Source organism: Peromyscus eremicus, chromosome 10, assembly GCF_949786415.1.
Source record: "Peromyscus eremicus chromosome 10, PerEre_H2_v1, whole genome shotgun sequence".
NCBI classification, from domain to species: domain Eukaryota; kingdom Metazoa; phylum Chordata; class Mammalia; order Rodentia; family Cricetidae; genus Peromyscus; species Peromyscus eremicus.
Genome location: NC_081426.1, coordinates 56,198,161 through 56,225,284, shown reverse-complemented (window position 1 = coordinate 56,225,284; position 27,124 = coordinate 56,198,161). Strand labels below are relative to the sequence as shown.

General features: G+C 42.4%; 1 protein-coding gene across 1 annotated transcript in view; it reads right to left on the bottom strand.

The window, feature by feature from the left end:
- Nwd2 (NACHT and WD repeat domain containing 2) overlaps nucleotides 1-27,124 on the bottom strand; it is a 148,335-nt gene that overhangs the window by 51,101 nt on the left and 70,110 nt on the right. Inside the window, exon 3 of the mRNA XM_059274595.1 lies at nucleotides 5,318-5,434. Coding sequence (XP_059130578.1) covers nucleotides 5,318-5,434 — 117 coding nt within the window. The remainder of the gene's footprint in view (nucleotides 1-5,317; nucleotides 5,435-27,124) is intronic.

Sequence of the window (27,124 nt, the reverse complement as noted above, 5' to 3'; positions counted from 1 at the left end):
TATACGCTATAGCTTGCATGTGAGGGTCAGAGGATGTGGGGGTTTGAAAGAAAATGGCCTCCATAGGCCCATAGGGAGTGGCACAATTAGGAGGTGTGGCCTTGTTAGAGGAAGTGTGTCACTGTGGAGGCGGACTCATAAAGTCAAGCTACACCCAGTGTGGCATACAGTCTCCTGCTGCCTTCGTATAAAGATGTAGAACTCCTGCTGCTACCTCTCCAGCATCATGGCTGCCTGCATGCCACCATGTTCCCTGCCGTGATGATAATGGACTAAACCTCTGAAACTGTAAGCCATCCCCAGTTAAATGTTTTCTTTGTAATAGTTGCCACAGCCACGGTGTCTCTTCACAGCAATAGAAACCCTAACTAAGACAGAGGGCAACTTTCAGGAGTCAGCTGTCTCCATCCACCATGTGGCTTCTGGGAATCCCGCTCAGGTTAAAGACAACTGCCTCTACCTGTTGACACATCTTGCCACCACTTGATGCGTCCTATTTTGTGATGAGAATTAACATTTATAAAGTACGAATTAGTGAAAGTTGCTTTGATATTTCCATACATGCACACATGGTGAGATGGTCACACTGATCTATTCTTTTATGTTAGTCTCCTCCTTTCCCCCTTCAAGGGCAGTAGTAAACACATTCTACTTCAAATACTCTTCCTTTCTCTGTTTTTCTGTATTTTTAAAATTTGTTCATATGAAAGAAAACGAGCGAGGTTTGTTTTTTCTGCATCTTGCTTATTTTCCTCGACATAACGTCCAACGGGTTTACTCATCTTGTTGCAACTGACAAGGTTCCCATTTTTTGACTGAATACTAGCCCCTTGTATGTACATGTATATGATACATGCGTATGGACACACACATAGTATGATGCATGTATGGAGGCCAGGGGACAGCTATGTGAAGTCAGGCTTGTGCAGTAAGAGCTTTACCAATGGAGACATCTTATTGGACTTTAATAAGTCTTTTATGTGTGAAACCCACTTCAGGCAGACATCACCTATGAAAGCTCTGTCTGTAGTTCTTTAGGAGTCCTCCACACTGCTGCCTGTAACTGAACTCCCTTGCCGGTTTCCTTAGTAGCTGGGCCTATTTACTTTCCCACTAACAATATTTAAGTTTCCTTCCTCTCCATGCCGATGCCAGCATTTGTAATTTTATTTATTTACTTTTGATAATAGACATTTTAACTGAGATAAGATGAAATTTCACTGTAGATTTGATTTGTGCCCATTAGTGGCTAATGGTCTTGAGCATTTCCATGTATTTATTAGTCATGTGAATTTTTTTCTCGTAAGAAGTATCTGTTGTGATCATTTAACGTTTTATTTGGACTGTCTTGATTTTTAAAATCGAGTTCTGACTGATAATCCTGTATTGAATTAATAGCAGGGAAACATTTTCCTATTATTCTGTACATAGTCTCTTTTCTCTATTACTTTCTTTTGCTGTGCAGAAACTTCTAATCTGATATAATCTCATTGCCATTCTTGCTTTTACTCTATATAATTTTTCTTCCATTTGTTTGCTTTTATGGTGCAAGGATTAACCATGGACCTTGTGAGCTACACAATCATCCTGGGAATAAAGTCTAAATACCGTGTATCAGTAACATCTTCAAAAAGAAAAATGTTCAGTATGACATAATTGTTCACCACACATGAACTCTGAGTTTGATAATAGACTCTGTAAAGCTTTATACTTTCCAAAGAATTCAGGCATTAAATATTAGCAAGTTAAGCCTCACCATAAAACTTTGAAGTTGATTCTTTCTCTTATTACCTCCCCATTTTTATGGAGATAATAAACACAGTGAGGCCTGTGCTCACCTGTCTGAACCAGAGGGGAACCTCAGCGGAAATGTAATTTTGGGGCTTTGGGGGCTGTTTCCCCCTTGACTCATTATGCGAATGCCGTCTCCTTCAGCGCTGATGTATGCTCTCTACTGTGTCTTTTGAGTTAATCTCTAAGGGCAGGAACAGACCTGGGTTCAATCCTCCAACTCTAGCCTCTTGTTCTCTTTGTAATAAAAATATATAAAAATGACTATCTACTATCAGAATCATAGCCTACATGTCAATGGGACATAAAATTTAAAGAGTCAAACACATTTGATATTTTAGTCCCCTATCCCTTGGGCCTCCTCAGTCCTTGGCTATTTCAAATGAAAGCTTTGCCTGGCCCTGGATTTTTCTGTATTTCACATAAGCTAGTACCTGTGAAGATACAAAACCATCTTTATTCAACAGTGGTAAATTTTCTCGACAAAGTCTTTACCACTCAGAGAACTATCATGTTAAGCTTTGTGTCCCACAGTGGCACCAGGATTTGTGGAGATATCTGAAGGAACTATGAAGCAAAGAAACTGTAGCTTATGAGCGACATAAGCCTGTTGTTACCACTGGAGTTACCATAGTGACAACAGGAAAAGCTATGAGATGTTCTCGCCTGTAAACACGGAGGCCAGCCTTGTATAATTCAGGAGCATTAGAGTAAATAATCCTCCACCTGTCTGCAGGGCTTCCTCACGGCTGCTGTGAGTTTAAATATGTATCAGGAGAATGAAGGAGGGATGCATGATCGGTTCAGACCCAGGAATGTTGTTGAAGATGTCCTGTCAGTCAACTTTTGCTCTCAGAACCTGCTGAACTTCCAGTCTTTAAATTATTCATTCTCCCACTAGCAATTTGTTGAAACTAACAGCTACAAGTAGTTTTAGTTTAGGCACAACATTCTAAAGTGTTAGGAAATGGGGAGGGGGCGCGGAATGTCTGTTACTTCTGAATTTCCTAGGCTGGATTGAGACAGAGCTGTTGAGAACATGGCCATGGGCTTCTCAAATCTAGCTTTCTGAGCATGAAGGAATTTGACTGAGCTTTGTTCCAGGGTGTGAATTTCTCTCACACCTCCCCTGCTTTAGAGGCTTCTGTTATTTGCTCTGAGGACAGCCATGTTAGGTACTTTGTTGTGAAAAATACCATGGCCAAGAACAACTTAAGGAAGAAAGAGTTTATTTTGGCTTATGGTTCCAGAGGGATGAAGATCTATCCTGGTGGGGAGTCATGGCAGCAAGGAGTTGTTGGCAGGGTGATAGGAGCAGGCAGCTATGGACCTACATCTTAGTCACACACTGAAGCAGAGAAAGTGAACTGGAAGGAGGCTAAGGCTATGAACCCTCAAAGATGGCTCTTAGTGACATATTTCCTCTAGCAAGTCTCCACCTCCCAAGAGTTGTACAACATCCCCAAACAGCACTACCAACAGGGTGCCAAGTGAGCCTTTGGGGGGCATTTCTCATTCGAACCACGATGATGGTGTAGCTGGTGATATGTTTCCCCAGACTTAGGTCACTGTTTTCGTAATCAGTCTGCAAACCCCTAAACCAGGTATGCTTCTCCTCTGTATTACTGCAGCCCCCTCCAAGGTTTGCATGTCCCAGGCCCACCCTGGACCCACAGCAAGATGGTTCTTAAGATGCCAGTAGGATCATTTCTTTCCATTCTTCAATATATTTTCTTTGACTTCCTTTGTTTCCCAGAGTGAAAGTGAAATATTTGTTTCTTTTAGTAAAATTTTCTTCCCAAAATTGACAGTTCCCAATTACTTTGACCATAATGATGTGAAAATAAATTCCAAAGGCCTGAGAGGTGTTCCTCACTCCTGCACTATCCTCCTTTGTTCCCACTCTTCCAGGCACAGTGGCCTGCTTGCTGTTCCCTGAACAAGCCAAGGACATGCTTGGGCACCCACTCCTTAGAGGGCTCTGATGTAGAATATCTGCCCGGTTCTTTCCCACCCCGTTATCCACTCCATTTTCCTTTAATGGCCACCTATCATTACACATAGCAAATCTCTCCCCTTTCGTGTATTCTCTCTCCTCTTCCTGAATATTTCCTCCATTGTGTTCATCATCATCTGACTTCCTATTTTATTTATTTTGCATGCCCCTTTCCACTTCCATCCACAGAAGAATGCAAGCTCCAAGAGGGTGAGGAAATATATATTGCCATAGCTCATTGAAAAAGGTTGAATCAAGAGAAGCTGGTACCCCAAATGGCACTGCCACACACTTTATACCCTGGCACGTGCCCAACACTAAGAGTGGCCTATGATACATACAGACCTTGATTTAATTTATTGTCCTTGGGAAGAATGTCTCACCAGTTAGTCAGGTCTGAAATCATTGCTGCAGGACTTACTATGTGGAGCTGAGTAAGAATGGACAGGCAAACTATACTTAAAAACTCTCTTATACATATACGGCAGTGGTAGTTTGAATGAGAATGGTCTTCATAGGCTCATAGGTCTGACTGCTTAGTCCCCTGTTGCTGGAACAGTTTGGGAAGGATTAGAGATGTGGCCTTGCTGGAGGAGGTGTGGCCTTGTTGGAGGAGGTGTGTCACTTGGGGGGTTATACTTTGAGATTTCAAAACGTCATCCATTCCATTCGGCTCTCTCTTTTTCCTTGTGGTTGTTGTCTCAATGTGTAAGTTCTCAGCTAGTTCTACAACACCATATCTGCCTTCTTGCTGCCATGGTCATTTCAACCATGATGGTCATTCCTCAGAACATCCTCTGTTTCAGCTCCCACGGATGGGTAGACATGGTTTGAATTCAAGACATGGCTTTCTTACAAAGGCGTGGAAGTGATTTTGCACAACCACCCACTACAGAACAGTTCCCTTACATCACTTCCACTGTGCTCACATAGAAGAAGGTACCATTTTCAGAGCAACACACCTAGCTAATAGTGAAGTTCTTCTTGAAAAGACCCTGTTGACATGTTTGATGTTTATAGTGAGCCTCTGGCTGGAAATCACTGTAGACATATTCTCAAGAAGCACCATTTCCTACTGGGTTTGACTAGTACATTTGGTTTTCTTTACAACAAATGTTTCCGCCATTGTGTTTAAAAAAATGCCAGACATTTAATATTGGGGGATAAAAAGATAAGCTGATGGAATACATCATATAGCTGGATGAGGAAAGAGCTATGTTAGTTACTGTAGGACAGAGACAGTCATCCTCATTGATGACTGCAAGTTGGAAAATTGGTCCACTCCAAGTCATTCCATCCATTAACATTTCAAAATATCCATCGTTAATTTGCAATGTGTCTCATGAAAACCTGAAGAGATTTTATTTTTCCCCACAGGCGTGGGTAAGGAGACAGTTAAAATTCTTTAAAATAAATATTTAAGAAGTCTTTCCCTTGGCACTGAAAAAACAACCTAACCCCCACAAATCAGCACATACTATTCTCACATTCTTACGACTTAATAGAGAACGTTAGTGTTTTTATACCCACAACAAAGCATGGACCTGCAGAAGTCTTCAAGCACTCCTCCAGCAGCTTCATGCGCATCTTCTGCAGCTCGGGGCTGTCCCATTCATCTTCATCAACTCCCCAGTACAGATCTATGACCTGCAGACAAATGGATGAAGCAGCTTTAATTCCCTTGCAGGGAAATTAAATTTACCTGTAGGCTTCAGTCTTGCTCACAATGTCAAGCTAATGTGACTTTCCACTTTCCTCTTTACTGCATGCTTTCCCTTAGAGGGGGACACCGATTTTCAAGATCTATCTAAAGCGATACGTTTTTATACCGTGATGGTTTGGGAATGAGCATTGTAATTTTTTAATTTATTTTTTTCTAATATAGGAATCACATGAGCCCAGAGAAATGGAAATGCTGAATGTAGGAGGTTCTGGAGTGTAGGATTTAATTACATTGAATCAGCAAAACTGAATGTATCTGGGATTAAACTTACCATATTACTCATGACAAATCACACTGTAAAATATTATCTACTGTACATGCTAATATAAGAAAAGATACTGATCTGACATCAAACATGCTATTTCTTTAGAAAAGGAAAAGAAACTTAAAAAAACTCCCTTCTGTTAATATCACATTTTATTACAGAGGATAGATATTGTGGCTATGTCTGTTTTATCTGTGAACAATTTGGCTTTCATCAATACATATCTGAAGAACCTTATTGGAAAACAGAAAGGTGTGCCTTCCTGAGAGATGAGGATAATAGGGTCCTCTATTTCCCGACTTCAAACGCTCCCTGGGAAGATTCTGTAAGTCTGTAAAAACTTTCAGAAGGCAGTTCTGTGAAAAGATCCACAGAGAGCAGCAGGGATTCACTTCCTTTACTCAGCACTGTCTGCATAATGTAACCATTCCTGCCTGAGGCTTGGAAGGTCGCTGCTTTTCCCTTCTCTAGTTCCTCACATCGGGAAATAGAAACTTCCTGCCTTCCTTGTAGTTTGGCTGGCCTCGGGTGAGAGGCAGCCAGGAGAATGGCAGTTCTCTGTGATGCAGGCAGATTCCAGCAACTATGTGTGCATCCCAGTTCTTGGCTGTAGTTCCCACACAGCCTGGACGTCTACTAGAGATCTGACTTCTTGAATTTAAGTACTTAGAAGGCCTGATAGACCCATGATAATATCTTTAAAAATCATTCCCAGGAAGAAAGGGTGGGGGAGTGATCCAGAGAGATGGTTCATTGGTGGTGAATGCTTGCTGTTAGAGGACCACAGAGTTAGGATTCCAGCAACCATGACTCATGGGCCACAACACCTGTACCTCCAGTTCCAAAGCTCACACGGAAAGACATACAGACAATAAATCTTAAAGGAAATTCCCATAGTTTATTCCAGAACCTCTAGCATATCTGAAACTTCCGTGCTGACTTGGGGAACTCTTCTACTTACACTACATTGTAAGGTTTAACCACGCAGTGTTAGCGGGGGATAGCTGGCAATGAGGTGATAACTCGACTGACCAATTGGAGAATCTCTAGCCGGGGGTATTGGAAATTAAAGACAAATAAATGAAGATGTAAAGTTCAGTTTCTCAAGGGCTCTCTGGCTCCTTGCAGCTGCTGACTCTTAGGCTGGGCAGTGGAGAAACAGCATGCCCCATCACCAAATTCCAGAGAACAGTTCTGTATGTTACTGAGTTTCAGGAGGGCACGGAATTCATCTGTCAAGAAAACAGGACAGACTGGGCTGTAAAGTCAGTCACTGATAAGTAATTTGATCATATTCCTTCTGTGTGATTTAGAAAGTTCCTCTTTTTTTAGACATCAGTTTCCGTTGCCAAAAAACCTGTTACAATATGAAAAACTGTTACATATAAATATATATAAAATAAAATAATATAAATGTCAAAACAGGAAATTTTAAAAATGGTTTTGATTTACTTTTAAAGTTTATTATTTTGTGTGTGAGTGTTCTGCTTGAATGTATGTTGGTGTACCACAGGCATGTCTGGTGCCCACTGAGGTCAGAAGAGGGTGTTGGATTCCCAAGGATTGGAGCTAACAGATGCTTGTGAGCTGCCAGTGTGGGTGCTGGAAACTGAACTCAGGTCCTCTGCAAGAGCAACGAGTGCTCTCAGTTGTTGAGTCAACTCTCAGCCTCTAAGACAGGGCCTTTTTAGCCATCAGTCAATCAAGCATCAAAAGCACTCAAATTCATTGCTGTGTGGATGATACTCCTGATCGTGCCATGTACAACGTAACAATTACACATAGACCATGTGATGATGGCGGGACATGAAGTCATTCACTACAGGACAACGTCACAGTGGACGACAGACCCTGTAGAGATGCACATGCTATAACATAACTAGTAAGAAAGCTCCCTAAATTGGTGGCGCATGAGAAGGACAGTACTTTTAAATGGCACACAGGTCAAGGAGGAAATCCCGACGGAAATAAAAAATTCAGACAATGGAAATGAAGACATAGCATACTAAGGTTACGGGAGGCAGTCGACGTAGCACCGAGAAAAAAATTGTAGCTAAGAAGAACTACATTAAAATTTTCTCTTTTTTAGACTGAAAACAGATTCTTCTCTCGCACAATGCATCCTGACCCCAGCTCCCCCCACACTCTTCTCCCTCCCTCACCTCCCCAGTCAGTGGCTAAGTTTCCCTTTGAAAGCACTAAAAAAAGAAGAGCAAACATGAACAATGTAACCAATCAGAAAGAGGGAAGAACAGCCCATCATGGGAAGTTAGGAACCAGAAAAATGGAGGAGATCAACAAAATAAAGCGTCATTGAAAAGGTTAATGGAATAAAATTTTAGTGAAAATTACAATGATGCTAAAGGAAAGAGACTCAAAGCACTAGTGCCAGAAGTGGAATGTTATTATTACCCAACCTAGATGAATAACAAATACAAAGGAGTGTACTAGAAACAACTAACTGTGCGTCATTAAGTTAGAACTGAGATGAAATGAGAAAATTGCCAAGGAGACACAAATTAGCAGAGCTGACTCAGACAGAATATACAATGCACAAGCATCTTTAAGAAGAGATCAAATATGACCGCAGCTAAGACTCGTAGCAATAGTGGAGAGGGTGCCTGAACTGGCCATCTCCTATAATCAGATTGGTGACTACCCTAATTGTCATCAGAGAGCTTTCGTCCAGTAACGGATGGAAGCAGATGCAGAGATCCACAGCCAAGCACTGGGCAGAGCTCCGGGAATCCTGTTGAAGAGAGAAAGGAAGGATTGTACAAGCTGGGGTGGGGCACTCACGATTATCACAAGGGAACCCACAGAAACAGCTAACCTGGGCTCATAGGAACTCACAGATACTGGACTGACAGCTAAGGAGCCTGCATGGGACTGATCTAGGTCCTCTACATAGGTGTGACACTTGTGTAGCTTGATCTATCTGTGAGACTCCTAACAGTGGAAGCAGGGCCTGTCTCTGACACTTGGGCAGGCTTTTGGGAACCTATTCCTCATACTGGGTTGCCTTAGCAAGACTTAATATGAGGGGAGGAGCTTAGTCCTACCCCAACTTGATATGTCATGCTTTGTTGATATTCATGGGAGGCCTGCCTCTTTCTGAACAGAAACAGAGGAGGAAAGGATTCTGGGGGTGGCAGAGGGGAGGTGGGGGGAGGGGATGAGAGGAGAGGAGGGATGGGACACTATGGTTAGGATGTAAAATAAATGAATAAATTTAATTAATTAAAAAGGATCAAATAGTAAATAATGCTTTAAATATTGCTGAAAGGAAATGCCCAGCTCCAGATGGATATGCTGGTAATGTCTGTCAAACATTTAAAGAAGAATTAATATCAATTCTTCACAAGTATTTCCAAAAATATGAAGGAGAGGGGGCCCTTTCTAAGTACAGTATGACTCAAGTACAAAAACCAGACAGAAAATCCTAAGGAAATTATAGATTGATATTTTTCTGACTAAAGGCAAAAATCCTCAACAAACAATATTAGAAAGTCCAACCTAGTCGCATAGAAATGTGGTTATACAAGACAACCACGTAAGGTTTGTTTGGAACCCAAGGTTGGTTAAAATGTTAGACAAACTGGCTAATGCAATACATTAACAGCATAAAGGACATGATCATCTCAATAAAATGATCATCTCAATAGACAGAGAAAAAAATGATGCAATTGAAGTACATTTCATGATAAAATACCTAAAACAGTAAAAACAGAAACAGACTTTCTCAACTAGGTAAAACACATTTGTGAAAACCCCACAGTCAACATTGTACTTAATGGAGAAAAACTGAAAGTTTTCCTCTTGTGATGAAAAAGAAGAGAAGATGTCCACACTTACCACTTCTATTCAGTACTGTACTGGAGCATCTACCAGGATAATTAGAAAAGAAACAAAATGCATACACATGACATACTTTTGTTTAATGAAATACTGAGGAATCTGCTAAAATGAGAAGGTGGCTATGGGCATGGGCATGCCATGGTATTTGTGTGGAGATTCAAGGACACATTTGTGGAGTCTCTTCTCTCCTGCCACTTCTATGTGGACTTCAGAGATCAAATACGTGTTGCCAAACTTGTCCAGCAAATGCCTTTACCTGCTGAGCCATCTGGCTGACCACTTGATTATTTTTATATTTTCTCCAGTCCTGCCCAGCCCCATGGACCCCACAGCTGCTTATAAAATAATCTCTCAGAAGCTCATATTAATTGAACTGCTTGGCCATTAGCTCAGGCTTACCATTGTCTAGCTCTTACACTGTAACTCAGCCCATTTCTGTTAATCTATATGTCGCCACATGTTCTGTGGCTTTACCTGTTGCCTTTACATGTTGCTCTCTGGATGGCAGGCTGGTGTCTCCCTTAGGCTTCCACCTCCCAGCCTCTCTTCTCTGTTTGTCCTGCCTATCCTATACTTCCTGCCTGGCTACTGGCCAATCAGCGTTTATTTATCCATCAATCATAGCAACATATTTTTACAGCATACAAGACATCCCACAGCACACATGTATATATGATGTGCAAAACTATCTAGGGAGTGGGAATTACTGATGGGAGGACAAAGGGGGAGGATGGGAGCATATGGGACAATATGTTCAGATACATTATGTGGTTGTGTGACAATATCCTTAGGAAAACTCAGTACTGTGTATGATAACTACACACCAATGAAAACAGCAACAGACAACAAAGAAATAAAAATAATAACCTCACAAAAGAAGAAAATCATAAATCAGAATATCAAGAATATATAAAGAATGTTGATGGCTCTACAACAATAGAAAAACAATAATTAAATGTGGGCAGAAATTCTGAGTAGATGCTTCTCCAAAGAATATATATGCATTTCTGACAATTACAAAGAGATATTCGGTATTATTTATTATCAGGGAAGCATAAGTCAAATCCAAGAGAAGATCACAATTATGTATCTAGTAGGGTGTCTGTAACCAAAAAGACTGAAGATGAGGAGAGGCTGGAATCTCTGTGCATTCTGGGTGGAAACACAGTGGCTTAGACACGGTGAAGGTCTAGCAACTACTGAAGTAGTCAAACAGAGTTAACACATGACCCACTATCCAGAGAAACAAACCAAGAATAGCGGCCACATGTGTGCACATGAGAACTCATGCTTGGATGTTTTTAGGATCATTCATTCTTTACAGCAGCCAGAATGCAGAGACAACCGGCATTCTACCACATGATCGTTGGGCAGCAAGTGGAGCAATGAGATATGGTTAGAGGCTACAGTGCAGGTGAACTTTGAAAACGTTAACGGAAAGAGGCCAGTTATACTGGCTCCAGTTTACATGATCCCATTTATGTGAACAGTTGGCATATACAGATAGGATGTAAAAGAGTGGTTCCCTAGGGTCAGTGGGGAGGGGGAAGAGGTGGGCCTATATCATAGGCACAGGGTTTTGTTTGGAGTGACATAAATGTTCTAATACTGGGTTTTCTAATTGCCACACAGCTGTGAACATACAAAAACATTCATTCGAGTCATACAGTTGAAGACTGCACCTCAATAAAGCTGTTTCAAAACGATTCTTTGTGCATCTACTTACATTGTAGTTTTTTCCTGTTTTTATATTCCCTGCCATAGTGTAGTTGGGTGCAAGAATAATAGATGTTTAAGCCAAGCACCCAGAATATTAAAGGATAAATATTAGGATCTAAGGAGGTGTGAGCAAATGGCCGGGATAAAAATGTCCAACAGGGGTCTTCCTTTCATTGTCTCATGCCTTGTAGAAGGTAGAGCATTCCATGACTTAGGTGTCACCTTGTCTTTGTCACAGTGTTCGCATTTATTATCCTGACGGTCTGCTCACTGGTACCCTCTTTTAGGCCTTCACAAGCTGCCTGCCTTCTCACTTCAGTAGCTTTGTTGAAATATTCTCCTGCCTCCAATTTTTCTCCATTAAACTGTGCTTTCCCATACGTCTTTATAGGCGTTAACTGATGAACAAAAGATAAAATCAAGCAACCTCGAAGATGGGGGTGGGTGGGAATAAATACATGAAAACATTGAGCTTATGCAATGCAAAACTCCACTTTGGGCAAACAGATCTGCCATCTATCTACATGATCAATAACTGGGAAAAACCACTTGGAGCTAAAGTGCTCAGCAAGACAAGATTTATTATACACTTAAAAAAATTAAGTTGAGCTTTGAGCTTAATGCCCAGGTGCTGCAGCCCCCATAATGCACTGGCTGCACTACTGCCTTGTCAACAGCACGTTTATGTACCTTTATTTATTGAATCACTGAAGTAGAAAACTTAAAGAAGTCATTCGACTTTTATTTTATTTTATTTTTTTTTAACTTAAAACCATCTCATTTGGCTTTTAAAATTCTTAGGGAGGCTGATTTATCTTGCTAATTATAATACACTCAATTGACCTGAAAACAAAATAATCAGCCAAGAAAGCTCTTAAAAATCCTCCCCAGCAATAAGACGAAATTAATTTAAACATTAGCATTACAAAACTATCAAACAACTTGTAAGAAACAGTGAGTAACCTGATGTTTCAACTGCCATCCACCTTCCAAAGGAGAACAATCAAATTTGAATTTACAGTGCCCTAACACTATCAGTCACTTGCAAAGAGCCTTTGAGAAAATGTTCACCAAAATGTTTTCTTGACAAAACTCTCCACATTATAGAGCGTTATCTGGATATAAAACACAAAAGTCAGAGATTACGTGACTGATATTGTTTGTATATGGTGTTGTGTGTGCGTGTGTGTGAGTTAGTATGTGTGGGTGTGCATACCTGTGCATGGCTGGAGACCGGTGGAGGACTCCTCCTGGCTTGTTCCCTTGAGACAGGGTCACTCACTGAATTGGGAGGTTAAGCTGGCTGGTGGCTGGCAGCCGGTAAGCCTTGCTTCTTTTCCTGCCTCTGCCCACTACAGCACTGGAATTATAGACATGCTTGTAGCTACACTCAGCTTTTAATGTGGGTGCTGGGATCTGAACTCAGGTCCTCATGCCTGCACTGACCCACTGAGCCATGTCTCCCATTCCTATATTATTTTTAAAACAAATTCCAAACTGAAGGAAAACTGTTGCTGTTTGTCATAGGAGGAGGCTCCCCACTCATCTAGTGGCTCTGTATTGCTTCAGGCATTTCCTCCTTGGGAATGATGTCATTTTACACTTAAAAGCAATCTTATTACATTGTAATTAGTTTGGATTTTAAAATTGGATGTCTCTAGCTTTCTTGGCCTTTACACGCAAACACAGTTTTTAGGGATTTTTTTTTTTTTTTTGGTTTTTCGAGACAGGGTTTCTCTGTGTAGCTTTGCGCCTTTCCTGGAACTCACTTGGTAGCCCAGGCTGGCCTTGAACTCACAGAGATCCGCCTGGCTCTGCCTCCCGAGTGCTGGGATTAAAGGCGTGTGCCACCACCGCCCGGCTAGGGATCTCTTTTTAAGGACTCCAAGAGCTCAGGAAATAATTACAGCAATTGGCAAATGGGAGCACATGAAATTAAAAAACCTTCTGCACAGCAAAGGAAACCAACAGTGTAGGGGATGGGAGGAAATGTTTGCCAACTGTACATCAGACAGGGGACAGTGCCTGAACCTGGAAAGAACTAAGAAACTAAAGACCAGACTCCCCAGATCACTCTACCAATGACTGAGTAATTCAAGGGAATAGACAGTCTCAGAAGGAGAAATGCAAATGACCAGTAAACTAGGGAAAGTGCTCAGCCCTTCTAGACCTCAGGGAAATGTAAAGGAAAACTACATTGAAGTTCTGTCTCACTTTAGTCAGAACGGCAAAGAAACTAATGGCACATGGAAGTGAGGGTGTGTAGAAAGGGAGATCTGTGTGCACTGTCTTTGGGAATTAAATCTTGTACAGCCACCTTGGAAATCAGTATGGTGGTTCCTCAAAAACTGAAAGACAGAACTAGCACATGATCCAGCTATACCAGTCACGGGAATACAACTGAAGGAAGCTGGGCAGGTGCACCACAGCAATACTTAGCCATGCATGTTTACTGCTGCATTATCCACTACAGCCAAGATAGGGAAACAGCCTGGGATTCTCATTCTCAGAAGAACAAACAAAGAAAATGTGGTATACATACATAACATAGTTTTATTCCTCTATAAAGGATGAAATTATGTCATTTTTAGGAAAATGGAACCAGAGATCGTGATGTTAAATGAAATAAGCCAGACTCACAAAGCTGACTATTGCATGTTTCTATGTTTCTTTTCATAGAAATGAAAAATATAGAGATAGAGAGATGAAGAATCTATCTCTCTATCTCTATCTATCATTTATCTATCTATCTATCTATCTATCTATCTGTTTATTTATCATTTATCTATGTATCCATCTGTCCATCCATCCATCCATCATCTATCTATCTATCTATCTATCTATCTATCTATCTATCTATCTATCTATCTATCATTTATCTATGTATCCATCCGTCCGTCTATCTATCTATCTATCTATCTGTCTATCTATCTATCTATCTATCTATCTATCTATCTATCTATCTATCTATCTACTTGTCATCTTATGAACTCACAAGGTGGAGGGAGTTGAAATGGAGGGGGAACAAGAGAGAGTAATGGTATGAAGAGAAGATAGCATATTTTATCTCATGTAGAATCTAGATTCAGCAATATATATTGCTAAGTGTGTTTGTGTGTCTGAGAGAGATATGGGAACAGAAATATTTGAAGAGAGGAAGTAGGAGGAAGATGAGAGTGAGAGTTATGACAAGGTAAATATGAGCAAATACGTTTGAAAATGGCATGATGAGACCCATTATTCCATATTAACTAAAAAGTTAGCATCTTAAAAAGATCTCTGCACACACACACACACACACACACACACACACACACACAAATCTATTCTTAAAAGCATTAACATTTGCCACAACTCAAGTATTCAAAAGAAGACAAAGCAGGTGTGAGAAGTTTGAATGGGACCAGCATTACCATGTTAGGAGAGCCACAGTGCGGGAGGCAACATGGTTTGGAGCTGGCTTCGTGTTACGTCCCATTTCCAGAGTACTTATTTCACAGAGGAGAATAGGCAGAAGAGAGTTTTGATGGGTTGATGGTGGGTTATGAGTTACATAATAATTCTCTGTGTAGAATGACTTGTAGCTGCAGTGGCTGTAAGACAATGTGAGGTGGTTACCAGCAATGGCTTTGCTCTTCCTAGAACTATGGAGAAAACTTACTTTTCACCACATGCAATTATGTTCTTGGTCATGAGGTAAGTGACTAAGGGTCATATATTATAATGATAAAAATGGGTGATTATAAAAAAGCAGGCTCCAAAATTTAAGCTTATTACCCACCATTGGCTGTGTCTGTGACTACCAGAAAGAAAGAGTTCACCAATGTGAGGGTGGAGGCTACTTCTATCAAAACTTCTTGGCAAAAGAGACCACTCACATCCTGAGGGGCGGAGCCTCCGGACAGCTTTAGTAAGTGTGTGTGTTAAGAAGAACTCTGCCTAAGCTCTTGAGAAGCCCACAACTGTGAGAGCTCTTTGGACCTGGTAACAGCCAAGAGACTTGACTTTTCTTGGGCTAGAGAAGGAACAAAATGGGAGCTCTTAAGCATGTGTGCTGTGTCTAAGTTAGGCTGGTTGCAAGGAGGAACTAGTCTCCTTCAAATGGCAGGATATTGGATCACACCGACATACCCCAAAGGAAAACCCAAAGTTGGCTGTGTTCCTGCTCACCATTGGGGTTTCCATAGACTCTGCCTGACTGTACAAACACCTGCCTTACCACTGCAGCTCCCGAAGCTCTCTCCCTGCCTCTGCACCACCACGCCCTCTAGCCCACTGACCATTCTACAGGCAGATGAATTTTTGAGGATCAAAATCACATGACTCGGCCATTGATTGGCTGTTTTTCTTGTCAGTGTCACAGAATACCCGGCAGAAACAGCTTAAAGGAGAGGAAGTTTACTTTGGCTCACAGACTAGGGGACACAGTAGTGGGGAAGACATTGGATTGGGTCAGCCTATGGCTGCAGGATCTTGCAGTGGCTTCTTAAATGGCAGTGAGAGACAGAGGGGGGTGGGTTGGGGGAGGGGGCTGAGAGTAACATGCTATAGCTCTCAAAGTCTATTGCTAGTGGCAGACATCTACCATGTAGGCTCTTCTTCCTAAAGGTTCCACACCCTCCCTCAAGCAGTCCCACTGACTACAGGCCGAGTTTTCAAGCACACAAATCAAAGCACAGCATTTTTTATCCAAACTGTAGTTACCACACACAGCACAGAACGGCTTCCTGCTTCGGAGAGGAAAAGTGGAAAGACAGATTAGTTAAGAAACTTGTTGAGTCAGAGAGGTAGCAAGGGTTGGAGATAGGATTTGAGCTGGGGCTCTTAACATGTTTGGCAAACTACTCCATGTATACTTAGGTAGGTTTATACACAAGTTCCTATGAGTGTTAGGGTGGGAGAGGTTGCTGGGCACAGGGAGAGAGAGCATGGCCCGACTGGTTTAAATCTTGACTCCGCTTCTTATTTATAGCAGGTCATCAGTCGTTATTTATGTCCATATTTCTAGGTTTCTTCACCCAAATATAAGAAATATGGAATTTATGTCCAGGCTCTTAGCAAGGATTAAGCAAATTAATGCACAGCATACAGGGTGAGTCCATGATAAGTAATAAACTCTGTGTAATTCTCCAAATTTGCCCATGAGAATGTGTTTCTTCTTTCTGTAGTATTTTTCTATCTTCCTCATCTATCCATCTTTTAGGATTTGACATAGGCAGGCCTTTCTGATAATTCTAGACAGTAGGCACTGGCCTCTTTCCCCTATGATGCATGCCCATAGCACCTGAATCTCCCTGGCAGTCTCACATGGGTCAGTGCCAGCTCATGACTACATGCCCTGTGAGATTCAGCGACGTTGGGTCAGACACTGTTCGACACTGGCACTGCTATACTCATCACTCTTCCTGAGGCAGTGTGGGCTCACTAAAGGTCTTAGTTACTTGTCTTGTGGCTGTGACAGAAGAACTGACTGAAGCAAGTGAAGGGAGGAAGGAAGGGTTTAGTTTTGCTTGCAATTCAGGGGGAAATCCATCACCGCAGGAGCTTGAGACAGCTGCTCACATTGCATGCATAGTTAGCAAGAAGAGATGAATGCTGGTGCCCAGCAGGCTTTTCTCCTTTTTATGTAGTCCAGGAATGTAGCCTAGAGAATGGGTTCACCCACAGTTACAGTAGATCTTTCCATGTTAATTAACCCAATCTAGATCCCTCACAAGCATGCCTAGGGAATTTGTCTCCTATGGGATTTTAGATTCTTTCAAGTTGACAATATTAATCATCAGAGTAAGTATCCAAAGGTATGAGGATAGGGCTCTGAGGACCCCCCAACAAGCCTGATTCATGAGATCAAGAGTAGACATTTGCGAGGAGGTAATATACAGATATATATATATATATATATATATATATATATATATATATATATACACATATATATATATTGTGTGTGTGTGTGCGTGTTTGGCTTTAAAGGACAGCTACATAGCTTCTTCTCTAAAGAGGGTTGGAGGTTGAATGGACTTTTTAATACACATGACAGTGATGTAAAGACACAAGTCTGTGCGGTAGCCTGCTTGTGTACAGATACTAAGATCATGACATAAACTTTGGGGGGTCAGAAGAGCGTAAGGATCAGGTAGAAGCAATGCTTTACTCTGTAGGTAAGCCAAGTGGAGTTAGCTGCTTCTCAGTGGTCTCTACCTAGTTATCGACAAAGTGAACCTTTCATACAAGTTATCCTTTTACTCTTTGAGTGTTTGTTAAAGTGTCCTCCTGCAAATATAGAAAAAGTAACAATGGAAAACATGGCGACTACCTGTTTAGGATTTACAGAAGGCTTTGTGGTGAGTGTATTCCATTGAGATACTGAAATGTCATCTGAAAATTGGGGACTATTTCTCATTCTGCTTACCGAAGGACAAATTCTCTTGGGGGATTTCCACTGCTGGGGATAAATGAGTCAGTCACAGTTTAATAGAAATTAATGCTTAGCAAGGAATAACTGCTCTTCTGAATCTCCCACAATGCCACCACTCTATGTTTAGGAGAAATATCAAGATTGCCCCTGAGCACAAACAAAAATGAGCAGTAATAATATTGTATAAGAAGTCAGGCTTGACCATGCAGAGGAGCCACTGTGTGCTGCAGAAACTGTGATTAAATCTAGACACTGAAGGTCATGCACACACCCTCCTTCTCCCCTTGCCTGTTGCCATCCTTATTTATTTTCTCTTTAATAAGCTGGCTCTCTCGCGATGACGGGAGATGGATGATGGAACACATTTATACTCCCAGGGAATATCAACTTGGGAAGGCCTGGCTCGGCGCTGATGGACACCACCGAAATGTGAAGTGACTAAACAAATTAGACCTCTGGCCTGAGTGGAGCGGTGCGATTCAGTGAAGAGCTGTGCATTTCCCGGTAGACAGAAGCATCCATTAGATAAATAGAAAACAGAGAAAGGTGATTAGTTGACAAGGTGCAGTGGAGACCAAGGGCACCGTAACAGATTGTGTCATTTACAAAGCCTGCAAGGAATGCTGGTGACTCCGGGGACAAAGCACGTCTTGAGATTCCGGAGCAGGCCGTTGGTGGTGGGGTATGGGGAGAGGTTAACAGCAATGAAGTGTGCATGAAGAAACGACATGGGAATCTATGCTCTTGCAACCAAAGCAAAAAAAAATTATAATAAAAGAGGTTAGTAGACCATCTGTGAATATTGGGAGCTAAAGTTTTAAGTGGAGATGGGAACAGGAGGTGAGAGAAATGAGAGGCAGGGGTAGATGCACAAACATTAAGGATGTATGAAGAAGCTGTGTGAAACCCCGTGAGTTTTTAAGCTAATTAAAGCACTATAAAAGAAGGAGCTTGAGCAGAGATGTCCCAACCAGAGTGTAAACAACGTTGATCCCTGAAGACATGGGTTATTACATGAAGATGTCACCCCAAATAAGACAGGCTTCTACTCTTGCTCCAAATTGCCCACTTATTGCTAAAGACACCATGCGTCTGGTTGTAGGACATAGAGAAATAAGTCTTGGATGGATCAGGAAATTCTTCTGGCTGGCCGGTAGTCAGTTTCCTACGCTTCAGTGCCTGGTTCCATACACAAGAACATATGGGTAGAACTAATTGTATTTAGTGGGTTATTTTAAAAGACATGAAGTTGGGGAGGATACAGGAGATATGCTGGGGGTAAAGGGGGGCTGGAGAGAGTAGGAGATGAATATGACCAAGATACATCAAATAAATGTTGTATATGGAACAAATAGTTTTATAGTTAAAAAAAAAAAAACCAAGAAAAACGTATGTAGAAGAGACTGGCTTGATGGAGCCTGAAGGCTTTGGTGAGAGAATGTGGAAGCAAGAGAAGAAAAACATTAAGCATCTGTAAGGCCATGCTAACTCGAGGCTCACAAAATTTAATGCAGCCTGCAACTTTGATGTACATAGACAGTGCTGCTTAATTACTTTGCTTAAAACCAGTTTGGGCTTCCTGCCCAAATCTCCATCCCCTGCTTTAGTAGGATAAAGAGGGCTTTTAGTTCTGTCTTGTTAAAACTTAGTTAAGAATGACACATTCATGGAGCCTTTGTGGCAAGCCTTGACTTCCACGTTGCTCACTAAGATGACATCCAGGGGGCCTCACATCCTGAAGGGAAAAAAATGGGAGTTCTTGAACACAGCTGCAGTGGATGACAAGTGCATATCTAGATGCAGATAGTCGGGGCTGTGCACTGCACAGTAGCATCAATGCACGCAGCTCCGGAATCATGTATGTCAATAACAAAGAAATGTGTTGTCAGTTAAAAGATGCTACAGCATTTATGTGTGTCTTGAACTCTAATTTCAAATGTCATAAATGTGCAAAGCCCTGCATCTGAGAATCAATGACATCTGGTAAGTATTGTTTGTTTCAAGGAAGATTGTCTGAGCAGCTGTGTACAGTCCAGACACGAACAACAAAATGACAAAGGCAGAGAGAGGTCAGGAAAAAAAAGCTGTTGGACTTTCACGCCTAAGCCAGGCAAGGACTTCCGAAATGGAAAGAAGATGAGCTTCTGGGAGCACCACAGCAGATGAGCTTGGAGCTAGGCTTAGAAGGGTAGAAGAGTAGACGGACTATGAGCAAGGGGTTTATGTCTTAGAGACTGGGAAATAGTAGCAGTTGGAAAACTAGGTAAAGAAAAAGAATGGGTTCTGTTTTGAAGACAGAACATTCAAAACAGAAACGTCCTCATGCAACTATGGACGGTCGCATGGTGGTTTGCATGATGCTGTGAAAAAAAAAAAAAAACAGTTCTGTGCTGACAGAAGGTTAAAGAGATAAAGATTGAGGAAAGAGGGCCACCAAGAAGGCAGATCTAGACCTGTGCTGCCAGGGGCACCAGGGTGGAACCTTCACCAGGAATGAACATCATTCCATTTGTGTCTTTGAGGGCCAGCCCAATGTCATCTCCAGGCAAAAAGCAGGCATGGGGGGAAGACCTCCCTGCTGGCAGGGGATGGCTCCACTCATGATTTCCCAGCATTCTTGGGAAGCCAGCTGGTCCCAGGAAGTGAAGAAAGGCTAGAGCCAGCACATGGGGAGATATATTCTTCTGGGAGAACATATCAGTCCACTTAATGGCAAAGGCATGTGGGGAAAACTACTTTGGCAGCAGTGTTTAGTAAAAGTGCAAAAGGTAGCCAATGGCATTCATAAGACAGGGGATATTAACTTAAGATTTAGAAGTAAGAGGGGCTAGTGTGACCACCAGGTGCCTCTTTTGACTTGAGATAATTTCAAGCAATAATCCTGTAGGCCTCTGACTCACTAAGGTTTTAGTCTTTTTGCATCATGGTCCACAGTCACTGAGTCAAGACAGAACAGTGTCTTTGAAAGTCGAATTAACTACATCAACCACTTCAGATGACACGTTCTATCAATGTGATGACCAAACAGAATTGGGAAATTTTAAATTACTATTTTGGTTGGTGGACAATTATTTTCTTTATAATTTTCTGGATCCTTATCAAGTATAAATGAGCTTCATTCCATCTATTGCTCATCTACCTAATTGCTATCTTTGTTGCTGTCAGCCGGAAGCCTGTCACTGGGCAGCCTGACCTCTTCCTGTCAGGATATCCCACCAGGAGCTCATTATCATCTAGATGCACTGCCCAGCCTGGAAGCTCTACTGTCCATATGTAACTGTCCAACCCCTGATAAGAGGCCAGTCCAAATTGGGATGTGCCTTGGTGTAAACTATACACTAGGATTCAACACTTAGGATAAAAATATTATGTAAAGTATCTCATAAAGACTTTATACAATGATAATATGTTTTGAATATATTGGCTTCAAGTATAATATTAAGTATACATTATCTGCCTTAAATACATTATCAGGATTGTCAGGAAATGTACAGGGTGACTCCTGTTTTCTATACCTCTGCAGAGATTCTCCATTTCTGTGTCTCACCCTTTTCTCAACATATTCAGTTCAGTCGACCAGCATTTATTATACAGTCCTTATAAGCCAGATATTGTAAGAGATGTTGATAATATGAAGGTCCAGTAACACAGTTGCTGGCTTCTGAGAGCTCCCACCTAGTGGAGGAGGGGAATTACAAAAGTGATTGAAGTTTCATGTGTGACATTCTATTAAAAGTCAGGTACAAGGCACTATACACCCCTAAAAAAGAGCTTTCTCTGTTTCTTAAAGAATAGATCTTGGGTTGGAGAGTGGCTAAGAGCACTTGCTGTGAAAGCAAGAGGACCTGAGTTCTTGTACCCAGCACCCGACTGAGAGCCAACCATGCATGCCTGTAATTTGACCATTGTAGGGTGAAGACAGATGTATCATGGGAGCTTGCTGGCCAGGCAGGCTAGCTGAGATGGTGAGCTTTGGGTTCAATGAGTGTCTTAATTAGGGTTTCTATTGTTGGGCTAAAACACCATGGTCAAAATAACACGGGGAGGAAAGAGTTTATTTCAACTTACACTTCCACATAAAGTCTATCACTAAGAGAATCAGGGCAGGAGCTTATGCAGGGCAGGAATTTATGCAGGGCAGGAATTTGGAGGCAGGAGCTGAAGCAGAGACCATACAGGAGTGCTATTTGCTGACTTTCTCCTCATGGCTTGCTCAGTCTGCTTTCTTATACAGCTCAGGCCTGCCTGACGAAGGTGTGGTACCACCCACAGTGGTCTGTGCCCTCACACATCCATTATCAATCAACAAAAATGCCGCACAGGCTTGCCTATGGATCAGTCTGGTGGGCGCATCTTTTCAGTTGAGATTCTCCCTTCTCAAACTCTAGCTTTTTTCAAGTTGACAAAAAGCTAATCAGGACAATGAGAGTCCCTATATCAAAAAGTAACATGGAGAGAAATAGAAGAAGGTATGATACTCAGTGTCCTTCTCTGGCCTCTGCATTGTAGCCAACCCTCTGACACATATGCATTGTACACACATGCACATGTGAGCACGTGCGCATGTGCACACGCGCGCATACACACACACACACACACACACACACACACACACACACACACGCACACGCACACTGTCAATCAATCAATCCACATTTTCTACTCATTTTCCTAGGGGGTAATTTCAGAGCACGCAGTCAGAAGGAATAGCAGGTATGAATGTTCTGGGAGGAGTCTGGGGAAGTGAATGTAATTTAGAAAGGCCTGGATAGGCCGTCAGTGGGGAAAACTGACTGACAAAGCTTCAGGGTGGGCAGGACGCGAGGAAAAACCTTGAACATCCTGCTAAGAAGTGTAGTGTGTATCTTGTAGGGGAAAGAGTCAGATTTACATTTCAGAGTGACCACTGTAGCGACTCTGTGGAATGTTAATTAAGCGGGTAAGGTGGGTAGATAGGTGGAAGAGCTGGAGGCAAACCTGGTAGCTATGGAGATTTCAAGATGTCAATCACACAGACTTGAACAAAGGAGCATGATTGGAGAAATATTTAAGGAGGTAGACTTGGCAAGTCTTTGGCATGTACTGGATGGTAGACATACTGGAAACAGTGGTTTATGAACTTCAGCTGTTACAGTGAAGAAAGAGAAATACCAGATGTTCACTAATAAATTGGCTTTCAGAAGACATTCTTCAGGAGTGATCCTAAGCTAAGTGGCTGGATTCACATGAAACCTGCCTTTTACTGCCCTCAGTGCCCAGGTCCATTAAAAACCTCCTCCAGAGATCCTGACATAGCCAGATTCATTTTTGGCTCAGTAGGCCTGGGAGGTGTGGGATTCTTTAAATGAGTTCAGAGAGTAGCAGGGAGGAATGTTTTGGAGTCATAAGAGATTGCTTCACTGGAAAGCAGGGGAGATGAAGTTGAAGAGAGAGATGGGCCCATTTAAAGAGAGAACCCCCACAGGTTCATTGAAAACTTTAAGCAAAAAGGAGTTAATAATACGGCATTTACAGAGGTACAGACGGTGCGTAGATACACTCAAGGAGAATGACCATGTAGCTCTGTGGCATGCACTTCTGATAACACCATTCATGTCGAACAGATCCTGCAAACCTCAAAAGAACAAGTAAGAGTGAGTCTCTTCCTCAAAGACCTCTGACCTCTTCAGGGTAAGGAGAAAAGCGACCTGAGAGGGTGCTTGCTGTTTACTCCTGAGTTACACCAGGGTTGGAGCAGAGGGAGTGGAGAGATGTGACAGTGAGAACAGGCAGTGTCCACCTGCAGAAGCATGAGTCCCCAGCACTTACTTTTGTCCCAGCATGCCTGTATTTCTCCCTGTTCACCTCTCTCCAGTTGCATCCACCCTGTTTTCAGTAGCTTATGGCACCGCTCAAATGCTGACAGATCCAATGAGCTGGCTGTTTAGATACACACTTTACGTTTACGTTAGACATCTCAGTTTAGATGAAAAAACTAATACCTTGCCCCATAGGCTGACAGATAAAAGGCATGGAGAGAAATAGAAGATTCTTACCATCTTCCTCTGTCTTGTTTAAAGCATAGTCCCGTGGTCTATCAATCTATCGCAGCAAAGATTTTACTCCATTGCTTACTATGGTGAGCTACCTGCCTGAGCATGGGGAAGCTGGGTGCCCTTCTAGCCATGGAAGGAACTGATCTAAGTGGCTGCAGTCTTGTTCTCTCTGCTGCTACTGTGGGTCCTGCCGTGATTGCTGTTTGTGTTACCTTCTTCCTTCTTCCCCATCTCCCTTTGCCATCCTCTTTACCTCTGAGCAAAGCTCTTCACAGTAACTCACATCGCAGCTGCCTTTACTGTCGTCATTTACACTTCATATATGTGCTTGCATGTTTGGATGTGGGCACACACATGCCACGTGCACGGGTGGCAGTGAGAGGACTCCTTGTGGGAGCCATTCCTTTCCCTGTACCATGCGCTTTCTGGGGATCGAACTCAAGTTGCCAGCCTTGATGGTAAGTGCCTTTACCCACTGAGGCATTTCTCTGAACCTTTCCTTTCTTACTCCCGCAGTAAAATTCCAAGTCCTTGATCATGCCCCATAGCATCCATGATCTGACTTTGATGTCTTCTCGAATTAGTCCACTCCAGGCACACGTATCCTCTTTACTGTTCATAGACTAGTCTAAACATTCCCTATCCCTTTTGAGGCCTCGTTTCTTGTTCCCTATGTCTGGACTCCTCCTCCAGACATCTGCATGATTTTCTCTGTCACTATCTGCAGATATTTGCTTAAATATCATCTTGTCACCAAGTCCTTCCTGGCCACCTGGCCTTCTCTAAGTCCCCTAAGCCATCTTCATTTTTTTTCATACAGCTTTAATTCAGTAAGATGCATTTATTACCCCTGGAATTTGCTAATCACCTGCCTCCCTCACCAATATTGGCCCTTCTATGGAGGGAGGATTGTTTGCTCTGTCTCTGTATTTCTAGCACTTAGAAGGTCAACCAGTGCATGGACAGTGTTCAATATACTCCTTTTGAATGAATTCAATGCATGATTATTATGCACAGGTGTAGCTGGAAGTTTTTCTGTGTTCCACTTGGCCTGCAGTCAGGACAAATCTCTCACCCACAGTCCTGCAGTCTTTTATAAAGTAATCACACAGAGGCTTAATATTAATTATAACTGCTTGGCCATTTGCTCAGGCTTATTACTGACTAGCTCTTGTACTTAAATTAGCCCATAATTCTTATCTATGTTTAGCCACGTGGCTTAGTAACTTTTCTCAGTTCTGCCTTCACATCTTGCTTCCTCTGTGTCTGGCCGGCGACTCCTGAGTCTGCTCTTCCTCTTCCCAGCATTCCTTTAGTCTGCTGGCCCCGGCTATACTTCCTGCCTGGCTACTGGTCAATCAGTGTTTTATTAAACCAGTGTACGACAGCATTATCCCACAGCACACAGGGTTTTAGAAGATTGCAGGGAGGATATGTGGCATGTTTTGTCAGGGTCGGGGTGAGCTGAGAAGTTTTTCTTAAGGTGGTGAAGTTTACACTTCCTCTTTTTCCATTCACATTTATGCCTGAAGTTTCTATTGCGTCTTCCTGACAACAGGCACCATCCTAGGATGAGGGATGTAAAGCCACCATGAGGATAGGCAAGGGCTTCTTACTGTGGAACTTAGAATCTAGTTGGAAAGAGATAAGAAAGCCAATCTATAAGAAAACGAGAAAAATATCTGATAGTGGCACACACTATGTAGAGAGCTAAAATAATGTGACTTTAAAAGGACATGTGGGGTTGACTTTAGGTCCTGAAGTATGTGCCTCTAAAAAGTGGAAGGCAGAGGAATGGTAAGAAAGTATTCCTGTGAAGAGGAAGGGGTGGGAATTCATGGCACAGAACATAGCCAGGGCCAACTTAAGAGGGGGGTGGTCTTCAAGGTTTGAGAGCTACAAGTGGCACGTATAGTTGTAGTCAGATAGCAGGGGAGAGAGATCTGAGATTAGATCGGAAGAGCCCTAAGAATGAGCAGGATCCAGCAGGCGAAGATGGGAAGAAGCAGCCAAGAAAGAGGAATGGGTGGGAGAGAAACATGGCCAGGGGAAAGAACATCCAAAGCAGAGGACCGTGGGAGCAGAAGAGGCTTTCGTGTCTGATGGACTCCGAGCTGTGTTTCTCCTAGGCTCACTGTATAACTGAAGAAGAGCCAGTTTCTCATGAATTCCCTGGGACCGTATCTTGTTGCAGTTGAGGAAAGAGAACAGTTCCCTAGAAAACATACCCTCCAGGAGAAGATGTATAATTAACTGCCCACAGAGAGTGGCGGCACAAGGTACATTCTTGGAAGATTCAGCTAACATGCGTTTGGGCTTCTGCTACGCTAGCAGCTGGGAAGCAGACACTACTTCGTGTATTTGGCTCTAAGCTCAGCACCATCTCACAGGTACCCGGTTCCCATGCCTGGTGTAGGTGCGGTACTCTAGCATGGGCGGGCAAAGGTGCTCTGGGGTTCACATCTGCTCTGTGCTCACTGCTGTGTGCACTCACTTCCACCCCACACCTCACTGAGGGCTGCAGCCCACTAGCCATCAGTTTACTGTGGGTCCTTTTGAAGTCTTCCTCTGGCTACTTCAGTTTCTGCCCATGGCTAGCCCTAATTTACAAAACACACTTTTATTCCTTTTATTTTCTTCCTTTGCTGATCCCAGTTGGTGCCTCGGGTTTTTTTTTTTTTTTTTTTTTTTGTGGAGGCTGTTCCGTACTCAACACCTTCCTCCCTCTGCTGACAGAAATGATGCACTGCAAACTCAAAGCCCCAGTTAACATGCCCAGACACTTTTCTCTCCCTGAAGTAATTGAGTCCCCCAAAGAATGCCTAAGTCATTGGGAATCTTGACAGTTGGGGGCGTTTGTAACGAGTGGGGAGCTGTTATCAGTACAGCCAGAATCCCCAGAGAAGGCACTGCTGAAGTCATGTCAAAGGATTTAATTTAGGTTTCCCATTTATCAAGGAAATGGTGACTTATGGGTAACTGCTCAGTGTGTGTCATAATGGCTCATTGCTGACTGACAATGTTCACCAAGATTGAAGCCATTCAGAGGTGATTACTTCCGAAACCATATTTGAAATCATCATGAGGTGTACTGAGATAAGCTCTTTATCCAGGAGGTAACAAATGGAGGGTGAAATTTTCTGCCTCTAACAATGGCATGTGATGTACTCTTCTCCCTTGAAGCCCTGTTACATATTCATCACCTGACACGTAAACACGAAGTTGAGAGCACCTGACAGTTAAGCTTCCCATGGTAAATGAGGCCGAACATTTCTGAATAAGTAATATTATTTGCTTTAGAAGACACCGACTTTAGGTT